This window comes from Salmo salar, chromosome ssa02 (assembly GCF_905237065.1).
Source record: "Salmo salar chromosome ssa02, Ssal_v3.1, whole genome shotgun sequence".
Lineage (NCBI taxonomy): Eukaryota > Metazoa > Chordata > Actinopteri > Salmoniformes > Salmonidae > Salmo > Salmo salar.
In genome coordinates this window covers 9498398-9515163 of record NC_059443.1, presented here as the reverse complement: position 1 = coordinate 9515163, position 16766 = coordinate 9498398, and the positions used below count along the sequence as shown (strand labels likewise).

The window sequence follows — 16766 nt, the reverse complement described above, 5'->3', positions numbered from 1 at the left end:
TCCATCCATCCATATAGAACATGGTTTATTCCATAAGTTACTCATAAAGACTACATTTAAATGATTAAGATAACGAGGAAAATACTAGTTCATGTTAATGTCACTTGGTAAACAATACATTTGTAGATGAGACAATGTGAGAGAATGAGAATGGTTGTGGAGGGAGGGAGGAGGTGGGTTGTGGAGGGAGGGAGGAGGTGGGTTGTGCAGGGAGGGAGGAGGTGGGTTGTGCAGGGAGGGAGGAGGTGGGTTGTGGAGGGAGGGAGGAGGTGGGTTGTGGAGGGAGGGAGGAGGTGGGTTGGTGGTACGTAGGTCATCCATGTAGATACAGTATATGGGTGTATGGAGTTCAGCAGGGATCAATACTAACACCGCTACATTATACTCTTCAGTGTTTTATGCAGTTCATTACATACAGCCTATGTAGGCTGTCAAATAATGCTGTCAATAATAATATCAGCCTTAATTTAAAGTAAAAGTCCATATTTGTGCATTCTCAGCAACCAATGGTGCATCTGTTCATAATGGAAGTCACAGGAGGGAAAAGAGCCTGTCTAAAGTACTGTACACTACATCAAGTACAGTCAAAGTCACTATAACGGAGTGAAAAGTGTGCCTCCGTCACCAGGAAATGTGCTCCGTCAGAAGACCACCATTTGTACAACAGTGCACCCTTTGTAATTGGAAGTACTAAGCGTAAACCACTAGAAGGAAAACCTGAAAATGTCCTCCCTCCAAAACCTAGTCCCTCTACGGCCATTAGACCTTGCATTGTTCCAGAGTTAGGAATGTGAGACAATACCTCATCTTACACCGAGCATGCTCATACTCAATCACGCCCCTCTATCCTCCGGATGGCTCTGATTGGCTAATCTAGTGAGCATGCTACCTGGGGCTTGACCCTGTTCTCGGGGAGCAAACCAACCAAGCCCACACCTGCAGGGTTAAAGTTTCTGCATCCTGAAGAGGGTTCTCCTCTCCCGTCAGTGTATCCCAGATGGTCTGAGTCTGAGGGCTCTCTTCTTCCTCTGGTAGTGCCCCTCTCAGACCACCAGTTGGGATCTCGTCTCCTCCTCTCAGACCACCAGTTGGGATCTCGTCTCCTCCTCTCAGACCACCAGTTGGGATCTCGTCTCCTCCTCTCAGACCACCAGTTGGGATCTCGTCTCCTCCTCTCAGACCACCTGTTGGGATCTCGTCTCCTCCTCTCAGGCCACCAGTTGGGATCTCGTCTCCTCCTCTCAGGCCACCTGTTGGGATCTCGTCTCCTCCTCTCAGACCACCAGTTGGGATCTCGTCTCCTCCTCTCAGACCACCTGTTGGGATCTCGTCTCCTCCTCTCAGGCCACCAGTTGGGATCTCGTCTCCTCCTCTCAGGCCACCAGTTGGGATCTCGTCTCCTCCTCTCAGGCCACCAGTTGGGATCTCGTCTCCTCCTCTCAGGCCACCAGTTGGGATCTCGTCTCCTCCTCTCAGGCCACCAGTTGGGATCTCGTCTCCTCCTCTCAGGCCACCAGTTGGGATCTCGTCTCCTCCTCTCAGGCCACCAGTTGGGATCTCGTCTCCTCCTCTCAGGCCACCAGTTGGGATCTCGTCTCCTCCTCTCAGGCCACCAGTTGGGATCTCGTCTCCTCCTCTCAGGCCACCAGTTGGGATCTCGTCTCCTCCTCTCAGGCCACCAGTTGGGATCTCGTCTCCTCCTCTCAGACCACCTCATCTGACTCCAGGTTGTATTCTTCATACAGGGCATCCAGGATGGCCAGTTGTTTCTCCATGGCAGGCAGGTAGACCCCCAGGTCCCGGTGCATGCCTGTGTTGAATCCTTCTTTCAGTTCATCCCCCTCTCTGGACACCAGAGCCGCCGCAAAGCTGCTGTATGATGGCGCTGCTCGGAGAGCCAGCTGGGAACGGAGAGATAAAGTGTCAATAAGTCTCACACACGAACACACCAAGGTTATTATAGGTTTGTACTTACACTACTGTTCAAAAGTTTGGGGTCACTTAGAAATGTCCTTGATTTGAAAGAAAAGCACTTTGTTGTCCATTAAAATAACGTTGTTAATGTTGTAAATGACTATTGTAGCTGGAAACCGCAGATTTCTTTAGGGATTATCTACATAGGTGTACAGAGGCCCATTATCAGCAACCATCACTCCTGTGTTCCAATGGCACGTTGTGTTAGCTAATCCAAGTTTAGCATTTTAAAAGGCTAATTGATTATTAGAAAACCCTTTTGCAATTATGTTAGCACTGAAAACTGTTGTCCTGATTAAAGAAGCAATAAAACTGGCCTTCTTTAGACTAGTTGAGTATCTGGAGCATCAGCATTTGTGGGTTCGATTACAGGCTCAAAATGGTTAGAAACAAAACTTTCTGAAACTCGTCAGTCTATTCTTGTTCTGAGATTATCTTGGCAAGGGAGAAATGCTCACTATCAGGGATGTAAACAAATTTGTGCACAAAATTTCAAAGAAATAAGCTTTTGTGCCTATTAAATTTCTGGAATCTTATTTCAGCTCATGAAACATGGGACCAACACTTTACATGTTGCATTTATATTTTTGTTCAGTAAATTATTATTACTTCAGTTTGTGTGATATAGGGGTTAGATACATTATAAAGAAGGCACGAACAGACACGCCCGCCAAAGTGGGCATGATCTTATGGTGGGATACTTTTTCCAACTATAAACTGCTTCCCTAAAAAGAGCTTGAAGACTGATTATCAAGTATTACTCACAGCAAATACACCTCGCACAACCCATCCATGATACTGCCGCAGACTCCGTCCATAAGCATTACCTGAATGGATGAAGGAGGGGAGTGTGTTAGGAATACAGAGGACATTATGTAATACACTATATGAGATCAAACCAAAAGAGGACTATCACCTAACCATTAACCGTGTGTGTGTGTGTGTGTGTGTGTGTGTGTACCACAGTGTTGCGATGCTAACTCACCCAGCGCTCCGGGGATATCCCTTTCCCCAGAGTTGACCAGGGACAGGAACTCCTTGAGGAACTTGAGTCCTCGTTTGAGCCACAGCAGGGCCTCGGTGGCTGAGTTGCGGACGCGGGCCACGTCGGTCTGCACCTCGTGGAGCACTATGGTCTGCAGTGTGGGGAAGCTGCCCGGGTCTGACGACAGCTTCTGGTGGATCTTCTACAGACAGCCACACAGAGAGACAGAAGGACTTGTCGTCATAAAGACAATGTCTGCCGACCAAATGGCACCCTATTCCCTTTATAGTGCACTATGTGCGCCCTGGTCAAAAGTAGTGCACTACATAGGGAATAGGGGGCCGTTTGGTACGTAGCCCCAGCAGTTCTTCTAGGTTTCTAAATCTGGTTGGTCGTGTCGTGTTGCCACTTAACAGGTTTACTTGTTCCATGACAACACTGGAAACCATAGCTTGTTATTTCTTGGTGGCGGTAGAGTAAAATACTTCTGTTAAAGCTCTGCTAGTGAAATGTTCCAGTGGTTTATACACACAGCACTGCCTAATGACAATATATCACTTTCACTGTTAGAACAGTCTGTGTTTAGAGTGTATTCTGCTCAACTGAAGAGCTCACAGGGCAGGTTAAGGACCCTATTCCCTCTGTAGTGCACTACTTCTGTACTGCGCTACCGTATATAGGGAATAGGGTGCCATTTGGGACAGAACCGGTGGGTGTAAAAGTCCATTTGGTCCCATTGTAACTGCATGGAGGGAGGAGTCCCTCTTGTGGTCATTTAGAGAACTGTTGATACCAGACAGAGGCTTATACAACATCCACACCCAGAATGTTATGCTGATTTGAGCAGCTTTTAAAAAAGTAGGCTTTAGTAAACTTAATCTAACTTTAATTTCCTGTAATGTAAAAATCTAACATTGAAGACAAGACAGCCTTTCCTCTTACCTTGATGTTGCCTGTAAAATCCATTTTTACTGGACCAAATACTGTGGATCCTAGTTTGTCTGAGGAGAGAGAGTCCAATGTCACTTCAATGCTGGATATTTTTGTTACACTATTGTTTGTCCTTGTGGGGCGGTTTCACGGACACATTAAGGCTAGTCCTGGACTAAAAAACAGTTTGACAGAGAACATGCATTAAATGCTTTTGCGTCAAGAATGTGTGTTAATCTGTGTCCAGGAACCCGGACGGTGTTTTATTCCCCAGGAACCATTCCAAATTAATGTAGACTTCAATAGAAGAGTAAATTGACAAAACTACTAAGTATAACATGGAAGAGATCGTAAGCCTGGAAGATCCAGAGCAATGTGTGTAACATACAATACATACCAGTAGCTGTCTATAGTTTATCACAGTGACATGCATTACGGTGGGTCGGATCACACGAACAGTGGACAGAGGGGTGTTGTATGACTTCAAGATGGATTACACTCCAGACTCACACACACACACACTCCCAGGAAACACATCCACTTGATTAGTAAGTAAGAGAAAGAAATGTCTCCAGTCAACCAGAGGACACATCCAATAGGATGATCAATTAGATGCAGACGAGGAGAGAACAGTATGAACGTGTGAGAGGAGAGGAGACTGAAGGAAACATGATGGATAGAGCATGCACCACCACCAGGTGGAAAAGATTATTTACAACATGTTTCAGAAAAGATGGTATGATTGAAAAAAAAAAGGGAAAAAAAAGATGGAGGAAGAGACAGACAGATGAGTGAAGTGACCGTCCTACCTAATACAGGCACTATTGCATAGCATGAGTCCAAAAAGGCTTGTGTAGGGATACCACTGTCACCGTCCAGTCTTATATCACTAAATCTAAAGAGAAGTCAGAGAGATTCAAACAAGGGGAGATATTAGTGAGGTCCAGCATCGACAACCTTTATTTCATTCAATCAAACCAAAACAGAAAAGAAACAGATACAACCAAAGCCAAAGACAGCCTCCACACAAGACCATGCTGTCAGGCTATTGGGTGATTTAATACTTGTTTTGAGTTCTTGTCTCTAACTTAGATACACCTGTATAATAAATAGTTCTAATGTACCAAAAGCATATCTTCTATGTTCCCCAACCTCTATGGCGTTGTTCTAAGGTTTTCATTTTCACTAGTTCTGTGTTCCATGTTCACTGCACTTAAACATGTTAACACTGCTTACATTGTCTCTCCCCGTCATTGGAATACTGTAATATCAGAAGTGAACATCACGGTTATGATCATTCATATCACATTTATGATCATTCAATTCACGGTTATGATCATTCAAATCATATCTTAATGCTGAATAACACTGTTAAAAAGGGGCTTTCAAATGTCATCAAAATGAAAAGAGTGAAATGATTACCAAAAAAACAACAACCCCAAAATCAGATGAGAGCATCTCTGTAATAGTCATGTGATCAACAGAGAACACACCAGTGGAAAACTTGTTATATGTTCAAATGGGTTTAAAAGTCATAAAACTTGCTCTGTTTTAACCTAGTCAGTCATTAACAGCAACAGAGTTGGCAAGAGCACAAAGATCTGGGACCAGGCTAGTTCTCCCTTTTTGTTTTCGCAGGCATGGAAAAATGACCTTCGCCCTTTCATACCCAAAGCATTAGCATTGGACCTAAACAGTATATATCAGAGTAGCACAATTCGCAGCATAATCTGAACACACTAAATGCATTAATCTCAATAATAAATACCTCCTTGTGTAATCAACATCATTACAGTACCTAGAAAAATTATAGGAATTATGGGGATTAATTGATTAGTGTATGTGTTGGTCCTTGTTCTGTCTAGTTACTGCTTGTGAAATATTAGCATTGACCGCAGTAGTAAAACACCTACACTCTGGGGTGAAGTTTTCCGAGTTACAGGTCTAGGATCAGCTTCTCCAATCCTACAATGCAACAAGTGAAATCTAGGCAAGCCTAAATATCTTATGTTGACTTGTCCTTCTTTTTTCCCCGTACCAGGCTAATTGTGCATATTTTAACCAAAAACATGCTTAATACAAGTAATTTCTCTTATTTCAAGATATTTAGCAAAATATTTTACCTTAATACAATGATGTCTATGTGTTCAATATGAAGGAAGTTGGAGGGAGTTTCGTGAGCCAATGCTAACTAGCTTAGCGCAAAGAAAATGTCTTCTGCATCAGCTAGCATGCTAGCAGATACCTAAGACTTCCAGTCTTTGAGCTAACGCTACATTGCCAAAATCCCGAACTATCCCTTTAACCATTAGTGGGGGAAATGCAAAAGTGACCACAGATCAGCATTCTAGGGTCCACTTCACCCTACACCGTAAGGTCTACAGTATGTGTCCCTCCTGCAGTGTGTCCCCATACCTGTGACTCATCGTACTGAAGAATGTGTCCACCTGCTCTGTCTCCTCCTCCTCTTCTCTCTCTTCTTCCTGTGGCTGGGCAGGCTGCTCCCCCTCCAGCTTGGCTTCCTCTTGGTCAGTGACAGCTTCCTGTTGGTTCTGGGTCACTTCTTGTTTCTCTTCTTCTTGGGCGTTGTTCATTCCCTGCTCCACCTCTTTGAATTCCTCCTCCTCCTCCTCTTCCTGCTGTGCTGGTTGGTCGGTGTGTTCTGGGTCAGGGTTTGTGTGGGTGGTTTGGGTAGTGGCCACCTCCTCTTCCACTGCAGACTCCTCTGGGCCCTGGTGGTCCCTGCCGGCTGGGCTATTTTCTGTATGGCACAGAGACACACACACAACATGTTTACAAATGTTCTGTTCCAGTTGGCATGTATGAGCCATAGCAATTGGCATGTGAAACCCATTCAAGCAGAAATTGTCAATGCCATTTCAAGGAAAACTCTAAACCACTACCTTAAAAGTATCTAGTTGTGCCATATTGTGAAAGAAGCCCTTTCTGAGTTCCACATTTATCATGTGCCAGTGATACATCTAGCTTCGTACATTGGGGTCCGTTATTTTAATCAACGTCAAGATAAATATAATAAAGCTGCTGGGCATCCATCATCGTCTCCCATCTAGAAGACATTACCAACTTCAGCTGGTCCTCTTTCTACAGAACTCTAGAAGACATTACATTACCAACTTCAGCTGGTCCTCTTTCTACAGAACTCTAGAAGACATTACATTACCAACTTCAGCTGGTCCCCTTTCTACAGAACTCTAGAAGACATTACCAACTTCAGCTGGTCCTCTTTCTACAGAACTCTAGAAGACATTACATTACCAACTTCAGCTGGTCCCCTTTCTACAGAACTCTAGAAGACATTACCAACTTCAGCTGGTCCCCTTTCTACAGAACTCTAGAAGACATTACCAACTTCAGCTGGTCCTCTTTCTACAGAACTCTAGAAGACATTACATTACCAACTTCAGCTGGTCCCCTTTCTACAGAACTCTAGAAGACATTACATTACCAACTTCAGCTGGTCCTCTTTCTACAGAACTCTAGAAGACATTACATTACCAACTTCAGCTGGTCCTCTTTCTACAGAACTCTAGAAGACATTACATTACCAACTTCAGCTGGTCCTCTTTCTACAGAACTCTAGAAGACATTACATTACCAACTTCAGCTGGTCCTCTTTCTACAGAACTCTAGAAGACATTACATTACCAACTTCAGCTGGTCCTCTTTCTACAGAACTCTAGAAGACATACATTACCAACTCAGCTGGTCCCCTTTCTACAGAACCTAGAAGACATACATTACCAACTTCAGCTGGTCCTCTTTCTACAGAACTCCTGTATGGTGAGCAGTAAAAGGTCTCATGCTTTGGAGGTGATTCTGGTTTACATACAGGGTGTGTGTGTGTGTGTGTGTGTGTGTGTGTGTGTGTACACGTACATTTGAAAGGGCAAGTGTATTTAAATGAGAGACCTGTTGGGGGTGTTTGGGTGGTTCTCTCAGGGAGAGTGTCTGGTCCGTCTAGTTGGTCTGGTCCCTCTGCTCCAGAGTCAAGGCTCTGGTTGTCATGTGTTACAGATCCTCCTGAGATTTCTTTTAACTCCCTGTGTCTGGAGAACAAGACAATAAACCCCACATCCCAGAGAACAAGACAATAACCCCCCACATCCCAGAGAACAAGACAATAACCCCCCACATCCCGGAGAACAAGACAATAACCCCCCACATCCCAGAGAACAAGACAATAACCCCCACATCCCAGAGAACAAGACAATAACCCCCACATCCCAGAGAACAAGACAATAACCCCCACATCCCAGAAAACAAGACAATAACCCCCCACATCCCAGAGAACAAGACAATAACCCCCACATCCCAGAAAACAAGACAATAACCCCCCACATCCCAGAGAACAAGACAATAACCCCCCACATCCCGGAGAACAAGACAATAACCCCCCACATCCCAGAGAACAAGACAATAACCCCCCACATCCCGGAGAACAAGACAATAACCCCCACATCCCGGAAAACAAGACAATAACCCCCACATCCCGGAAAACAAGACAATAACCCCCACATCCCAGAAAACAAGACAATAACCCCCCACATCCCAGAGAACAAGACAATAACCCCCACATCCCAGAGAACAAGACAATAACCCCCCACATCCCGGAGAACAAGACAATAACCCCCATATCCCGGCCACAGAGTTATCATGGATACATATCTAATGCTGTAGATTCATGCAGTCAGTGGACATGTAACAATTCATAGAAGATGGAGATAAGGGAGTGCTGGTGTAGGTTGAGAACGTGATCAACAAGTTAGCTTCAAACAAAACTTCTGAAAAGAGAGCCACCTACTTTTCCTGATTTGATTGATTGACAGGTTTGACCTGTGGAACCAAAAAAAATAGCACATTAGCCAAAGACAGAGCAGTATGAAGACAAAACGTTGGCTAGCTAAGCTCATGTGTAGAATCACAGTCGTCTCGCACCAAACTGAGCATGTGCAGGCCGTCAAATCAAAATGTAGAACCAGGAACATATATAGCCCCTGGTTCACTCCAGACCTGACTGCCCTTGACCAGCACAAAAACCTCCTGTGGCGGACTGCACTAGCATCTGTGTATATTAGTCCCCGTGATATGCAACTTTTCAGGAAAGTTAGGAACCAATATACACAGGCAGTTAGGAAAGAAAAGGCTAGCTTTTACAAACAGAAATTTGCATCCTGTAGCACAAACTCAAAAAAAGTTCTGGGACACTTAAGTCCATGGAGAATAAGAGCACCTCCTCTCAGCTGCCCACTAAACTGAGGCTAGGAAACACTCACCACCGATAAATCCACGAAAGTTGAGAATTTCAATAAGCATTTTTCTACGGCTGGCCATGCTTTCCACCTGGCTACCCCTACCCCAGTCAACAGCCCTGCACCCCCCACAGCAACTTGCCCAAGCCTTCCCCATTTCTCCTTCACCCAAATACAGATAGCTGATGTTCTGAAAGAGCTGCAAAATCTGGACCCCTACAAATCAGCCGGGCTAGACAATCTGGACCCTCTCTTTCTAAAATGATCTGCCGAAATTGTTGCAACCCCTATTACTAGCCTGTTCAACCTCTCTTTCGTATCGTCTGAGATCCCCAAAGATTGAAAGCTGCCGCGGTCATCCCCGTCTTCAAAGGGGGAGACACTCTTGACCCAAACTGATACAGACCTATATCTATCCTACCCTGCCTTTCTAAGGTCTTCGAAAGCCAAGTTAACAAACAGATCACCGACCATTTCAAATCCCACCGTACCTTCTCCGCTATGCAATCTGGTTTCAGAGCTGGTCATGGGTGCACCTCAGCCACGTTCAAGGTCCTAAACGACATAACCGCCATCGATAAGAAACAATACTGTGCAGCCATATTCATCGACCTGGCCAAGGCTTTCGACTCTGTCAATCACCACATTCTTATCAGCAGACTCAACAGCCTTGGTTTCTGAAATGACTGCCTCGCCTGGTTCACCAACTACTTCTCAGACAGAGTTCAGTGTGTCAAATCGGAGGGCCTGTTGTCTGGACCTCTGGCAGTCTCTATGGGGGGTGCTACAGGGTTCAATCCTCGGGCCGACTCTTTTCTCTGTATACAACATCAATGACGTCGCTCTTGCTGCTGGTGATTCTCTGATCCACCTCTACGCAGACGACACCATTCTGTATACTTCTGGCCCTTCTTTGGACACTGTGTTAACAACCCTCCAGACGAGCTTCAATGCCATACAACTCTCTTTCCGTGGCCTCCAACTGCTCTTAAATGCAAGTAAAACTAAATGTATACTCTTCAACCGATCGCTGCCCACACCTGCTCGCCCGCCCAGCATCACTACTCTGGACGGTTCTGACTTAGAATATGTGGACAACTACAAATACCTAGGTGTCTGGTTAGACTGTAAACTCTCCTTCCAGACTCACATTAAGCATCTCCAATCCAAAATTAAATCTAGAATCAGCTTCCCATTTCGCAACAAAGCATCCTTCACTCATGCTGCCAAACATACCCTCGTAAAACTGACTATCCTACCGATCCTTGATTTCGGCGATGTCATTTACAAAATAGCCTCCAACACTCTACTCAGCAAATTGGATGCAGTGTATCACAGTGCCATCTGTTTTGTCACCAAAGCCCCATATACTACCACTGCAACCTGTATGCTCTCGTTGGCTGGCCCTCGCTTCATATTCGTCGTCAAACCCACTGGCTCCAGGTCATCTATAAGTCTTTGCTAGGTAAAGCCCCACCTTATCTCAGCTCACTGGTCACCATAGCAGCACCCACCCGTGGCACGCGCTCCAGAAGGTATATTTCACTGATCACCCCCAAAGTCAATTACGCCTTCGGACGCTTTTCCTTCCAGTTCTCTGCTGCCGATGACTGGAACGAACTGCAAAAATCACTGAAGCTGGAGACTCATATCTCCCTCACTAGCTTTAAGCACCAGCTGTCAGAGCAGCTCACAGATCACTGCACATAGCCTATCTGTAAATAGCCCATCCAACTACCTCATCCCCATACTGTTTTCTATTTTATTTATTTTTGCTCCTTTGCACCCCAGTATCTCTACTTGTACACTCATCTTCTGCACATCTATCACTCCAGTGTTTAATTGCTATATTGTAATTATTTCGCCACTATGGCCTATTTATTGCCTTACCTCCGTTATCCTACCTCATTTGCACACACTGTGTATACTTTTCTACTGTATTATTGACTGTATGTTTGTTTATTCCATGTGTAACTCTGTGTTGTTGTTCGTGTTTCACTGCTTTGTTTTATCTTGGCCACGTCGCAGTTGTAAATCAGAACTTGTTCTCAACTTGCCTACCTGGTTAAATAAAGGTGAAATACATTTTTAAAAAGGTATTCCTTCGATAATAAGTTGTTTTTGACGAAAATGAAAACATCCTTTTGTCATGAGGTTGGAGTAATAACATGTTAAACTACTTAAGATATTGGCTCCAATCTAGGTTGAGCCTTTAGATTGAGAAAATTAAAACTAAAGAATCATTTTTCACTTCTCTCAGACTTATAAAACACCAAATCCCAGCCTGGTCTGTTTCGAAAGCGTTCTCGGAAGTCTCACAATGTTTCACCTCTGGGATTAGAAACTCTTATGTCAATATGGATCTTACGGTCATTTTAGAATCAAACCTAGAATTGCCCTTATACCCATAGAATGACATAAAATACAACCCTCAAATGGACACCGTAGCAACATAACTAAACATCTGCCGTCTGTCAGGATTTAAACTCTCCACACAGATAGAACAATGAAACAGATATTTCACCACATGTATAAATGTGAAGCATCCACTTGGCGTTTCCACTCACTACCAAATATGGTGGTGAGAGGAAGCCCAGTGGCCAGCAGTGGGTGAAGATGGAACGAGATGGATTTTGGCCAACATTCTGCAAATTTTCTCATCAATTAAACATTTGATCTCAATACAGTTCTGTTACCAAAACATGTTACAAACAGAGTGGACTAAGTTTTGCAGACTTTACTGTTTGCCAAAGTTTTAAAATTGTTGTTACTTAGGAGTGCACATTTAAATTAAGTTGTTGCACATGCTCACTTCAGTGTAGGCGTTCCCTTCAGCAAATATGCAAAGGAATGCTAGAACGCGCCAATAGGATCTTGCTAGTTCGTGCTTGGCTCTGCCCATCTCCTTGCTTGTTCTGCCCAATATGACTCATTTGTTCCCATTTGAAACTACGGGCTGTGGTCTATCTTGGTTTAGTTATAAAAACCTTTGGTATCTCTATGCGTACGCCGGTACCTTCTGGGGTTTGATGGTTGCCACGGGAGGTGACCCGGGTGGGGTCTTGGTGGCCTGGTCTGAGCTGAAGGTGTGGTTGGCGATCAGCATGCACTCCTCCAACGTCTTGATGAAGGTGGTGCATGTAGACTTCACCATGGTGCCAGGGTTCTCCCCAGCCTGAAACAGACACACAACCATCAACTCCTAAGCAGATTGCTTATGCCATTCCTTATCCCTTGCTTGTGCTGTAAAAGTGACTGGTCATTTGCATAGCAACATAATCCACTGGCGACTCAAACAGAGCATACATACTGGACTCAGTGAGAAAAGGTTTTATGGTTGCAGAGAGTAAATAGGCCATTGAAACCTCACCTCCTCAGTCTCCTCACTGTCCTTGATCTGGTTAACTTGCTGGAGGAGAAGGTCACAGTACAGCCTCAACTCTGACATCTTGGTCTTCAGAGCGTCTGTGTTCTCCTGGTGCTCTGATGGAGAAGAGGGAGAGGGGGGGGGGGGGGGAGAGGAGAGAGAGAGAGAGAGAGAGAGAGAGAGAGGAGAGAGGGGGGGAGAGAGAGAGAGAGAGAGAGAGAGAGAGAGAGACATGTGATGTCGCTTCTTGAAAATATCCTTGGTTGTGTTATGTGAATATTTAAGATGAAAAAAGATCATATTCTCTGCATACATTTCCCTCTCTATAATACACAATGTCCAGTGTTCTGTTGGTGGCTCTCTATAATACACAATGTCCAGTGTTCTGTTGGTGGCTCTCTATAATACACAATGTCCAGTGTTCTGTTGGTGGCTCTCTATAATACACACAATGTCCCAGTGTTCTGTTGGTGGCTCTCTATAATACACAATGTCCAGTGTTCTGTTGGTGGCTCTCTATAATACACAATGTCCAGTCGTTCTGTTGGTGGCTCTCTATATATACACAATGTCCAGTGTTCTGTTGGTGGCTCTCTATAATACACAATGTCCAGTGTTCTGTTGGTGGCTCTCATAATACACAATGTCCAGTGTTCTGTTGGTGGCTCTCTACTAATACAGCAATGTCCAGTGTTCTGTTGGTGGCTCTCTACCTAATACAGCAATGTCCAGTGTTCTGTTGGTGGCTCTCTATAATACACAATGTCCAGTGTTCTGTTGGTGGCTCTCTATAATACACAATGTCCAGTGTTCTGTTGGTGGCTCTCTATAATACACAATGTCCAGTGTTCTGTTGGTGGCTCTCTATAATACACAATGTCCAGTGTTCTGTTGGTGGCTCTCTATAATACACAATGTCCAGTGTTCTGTTGGTGGCTCTCTATAATACACAATGTCCAGTGTTCTGTTGGTGGCTCTTTATAATACACAATGTCCAGTGTTCTGTTGGTGGCTCTCGGGTTGATGGTCACTAGACTGGATGCTGTATGTTACGGAGTAAACTCATATCTGTTGATAGTGATTGACGCCAGACTGGAGGTACAAGGACTAAACACACTGATTATTATTGTGTTGTCTGAAACACTGTGATTCTGTAGAAGCTGACAGTCACTGCCTTTTGTTTTGACTTCATACAAGCCTTCTGGGCTGGTGTTTACAGAACAGCTGTCTGCTGACTAGGATTTAGAGTCTCAGAGAAGGCCAGGTAGACATTTTCTCTGCTGCTGTGCTGGAGGCGTCTCCCTGTTATAACTTGTAATAACCAGGATTGGCTTTAACTGAGACTGCTCTTCTCTTTTGTTCACCTGGAAATTCCTTTTACTGGTTATGTCCCAAATGACACCCTATTCCCTATTTAGTGCACTACTTTTGACCAGAGTCAATAGGCAAGTAGTGCACTATATGGGAATAGATGCCATTTGGGATGCGGAGGTTCTCACTTACTTGCTGTAGATCATCAACTAGTCAGCAGCGGGACAATTCTTTTATTGAGTGGATAGTCAGGGGGCCGGAACATAATTAAAAATAATTTGTAGACTGAAAATTGACTGCAAGAATCCCCAAAATATATTTGACTAAAACATAATCATTTCAAACCTTGCTTACATTTATACGATCACGTCTCTATTATGCGTGGGAATACTTTGGAACAGATTTTACAGTCTCATGTACAACAAATAAACACCTTGTTTTGGGGGGGTTTTTGCTCAGGAAACTTGATTTTATTTGTCCCTCCCTCGATCCACCAGTTGAGGAATATAAACACATTCATTTCATGAAGTCAGTTGGATAGCTTTTAGCAGGTCACCCATGTAGACCTACATGTCCATGACAGGCACAGCTACAACAGGTAAAACCAAGCCAAATAAAATACCCACACAACAGCATGAAATCGTGTTTCAGTCAAGCTATTGTGTGTTTTCAGACTTGTTTGGAGTAACCCAAAGCTATCACCTTACCTTTCTCTCTCTTGGTTCGGTTGTCTGTGAGGCAGGCCTTTGCAGATCCCAACGCGACCAGCCATTTCTGCCTCTCCGCTGCGTTGATGGCTCTGAGGTAGAAGTACTGTTCTCCAGGGATGGTCAGGTCAACCCGTGTGAAGTCAGAGGAGTGGACTAGTAGGGAGAGATGGTGGAAGACAGAAAAAGACAGAAAGTGCGTAAACCCCAGTTAGCAGCAGACTCAAGGGTGTAGGACAGTGGTTCCCAACCTTTTTGGTTACTGTACCACCAACTGACTTTTGCTCTGCCCGGAGTACCCCCTCATGTGTATTTTACCAGTAGGCCTATGGGCTCATAAGTCTTCTCAAATACCCCCTGTGGATAGGCCAAGTGCCCCAGGTTGGGAACCACTGGTGTAGGAGACACTTTGGCAATCATATGTGGTTGTTATGTTGTCAGAAGTTTGTCTGCCTTTGTATATTCCACGTATTCTGTACACTAGAGCGCACTATATGTTGGGTCATTGGTCACATGTATATAGGCACACAGGTAAACAGGAAGTTTTTCAAATGGAAGGTTTGGGACTAAAACAATATAGACTAAGCTTCAGATTGACTCTTCAGTAGGGTGGAGCCTATCTAGTTCAAAGGAACGCAACAGTTAGCATGTTGTCATAACACAGGCCACTGCGTCTTTACCAAGCCAATAATAGCTACCAAGTACCAACCTTGTATTTCACACACTGAGATTTTGATGCTTCCCTTGCATCCTTTCCAGGAATCCTCTTGCGAGTCATAGTAGGACAAAGTCCCTCCTTCCAGTACAAACCAGCGAGGCTGCCAACCTGGGAAAAAGGATGTTGATAACTATGACCACTGTGAAAAACAACATTCACTATTCATTGTAACCTGTAGTAGCTAGCTATCTAGCTAACAGAGCAAGACATATAACCATATGACTCAGTGACATCTAATGACAATTAGCTAACTAGCTAGCTAAGGTTAGATTATGTTGTTTTTCTGGCTGATTACCTGTCCAGCTAGTTGTTAGCTAGCTAGCTAACAATCTGATTTAAAGCTAAGTTATTCAGATGCTCAGTTAGCTGCTTAGTTTCTACATACCACTTATGTAATTTGTCCACTTGAATAGGATTCCCTCCATTCTTCATCTGTTTCTGAGGTTCATTACTTGTTTATTAGAACAAGACGCCGGCCACAGCTGATCCTGGAGACTGAATTTAATTCCCAAGTAAGATTTGCGGAAATAAAGGACCCGTTTCATTTGGATACGACAGAAATGTACGTAAATCATACATGAATGGGGTTCCATGTGATCGCGTGAGATCCCGCCCAGTTATATGACGTCAAATGGATTTGCGTTTTAGGGCCTGTGGACGTGACAATGTGGGAGGAACTATGTATGTCCTCCAATGAACAGAAACTATTTACAAATTAGGTGCGGCCTCCAAAAATTCTCTCCAATCGCAAAAAGGTGGTCTCACAAATGAATAAGGGAAACATTTTGCAAGTACCCCTCTCAGTTTAACTGCCACGTAACTTGTTGAAACCGTTATGAAATGCTCTGTTGATTGGATAAGGTTCCGTTGCCTGTTGCTGCAATCTTAGTCGACTAACCAATGGTCAACCAGTCCGTCATACTCAAGGGTTGAATTGGGATCTTGAAGTTGGCAAAAAAATCCCCCAGTTGCCCACCAAATGAATCGCCCTGATCACACTCCCATAACACCTGCATGTTTGTCGACATTGACAATCGATGGGTTTGTTTTCTGATTAACCGGTTGGTTAAAGGGACAGTCCAATCGAAAACGATATTTCGGTATTTTGTTAATTAGTCCACTATTAATACAATCTGAAAAATGGTGCACATCAGCACTGTAATTATGTGTTTTTGCGTGTGAGCCAGAGGAGGCTGGTGGGAGAAGCTATAGGAGGATGGGCTCATTTTAATGGCTGGAATGGAACGTATCAAATGGAAACCACATGTTTGACTCCGTTCCATGAATTCCATTCCAGTCATTACAATGAGCCCGTCCTCCCATAGCTCCTCCCACCAGCCACCACTGGTGTGAACTAGTCCTTTAATTTACTGGTTACATATTTTTCTTTTTTTTATGATGGATCTGTGTGACTCTTGGCAGCCGTAACCACAGGGACAAGCAGCCAGTGTGGTTCACCCTGGGGATCCGAGAGGTGATCAAGGGTTGGGATAAGGGACTGAGG

At 44.3% G+C, this 16766-nt stretch overlaps 1 protein-coding gene across 1 annotated transcript; it reads right to left on the bottom strand.

The window, feature by feature from the left end:
• Positions 1-1489: 1489 nt before the first annotated feature.
• Positions 1490-15888, bottom strand: LOC106606090 (pleckstrin homology domain containing, family A (phosphoinositide binding specific) member 8). The gene is made up of 13 exons (XM_014202209.2): positions 15648-15888; positions 15254-15370; positions 14545-14700; positions 12530-12642; positions 12176-12334; positions 8712-8743; positions 7820-7956; positions 6305-6650; positions 4699-4784; positions 3902-3960; positions 2960-3161; positions 2740-2801; positions 1490-1901 (listed from the first exon to the last, which is right to left on the bottom strand). The coding sequence occupies exons 1-13, from the start codon at positions 15685-15687 to the stop codon at positions 1704-1706; spliced, it is 1707 nt and encodes a 568-aa protein (XP_014057684.2). The 5' UTR covers positions 15688-15888; the 3' UTR covers positions 1490-1703.
• Between the last annotated feature and the right edge of the window lie 878 nt (positions 15889-16766).

What these genes read in the sequence shown, in the direction of transcription:
- LOC106606090 (XM_014202209.2), bottom strand. Translation starts at nt 15,687, where the DNA reads ATGGAGGGAATCCTATTCAAGTGGACAAATTACATAAGTG. An exon ending in ACAGTGAGGAGACTGAGGAG is followed by an intron (nt 12,335 to 12,529) that starts GTGAGGTTTCAA and finishes TGTCTGTTTCAG; the next exon opens with GCTGGGGAGAACCCTGGCAC. An exon ending in CACCCAAACACCCCCAACAG is followed by an intron (nt 6,651 to 7,819) that starts GTCTCTCATTTA and finishes TGTGCCATACAG; the next exon opens with AAAATAGCCCAGCCGGCAGG.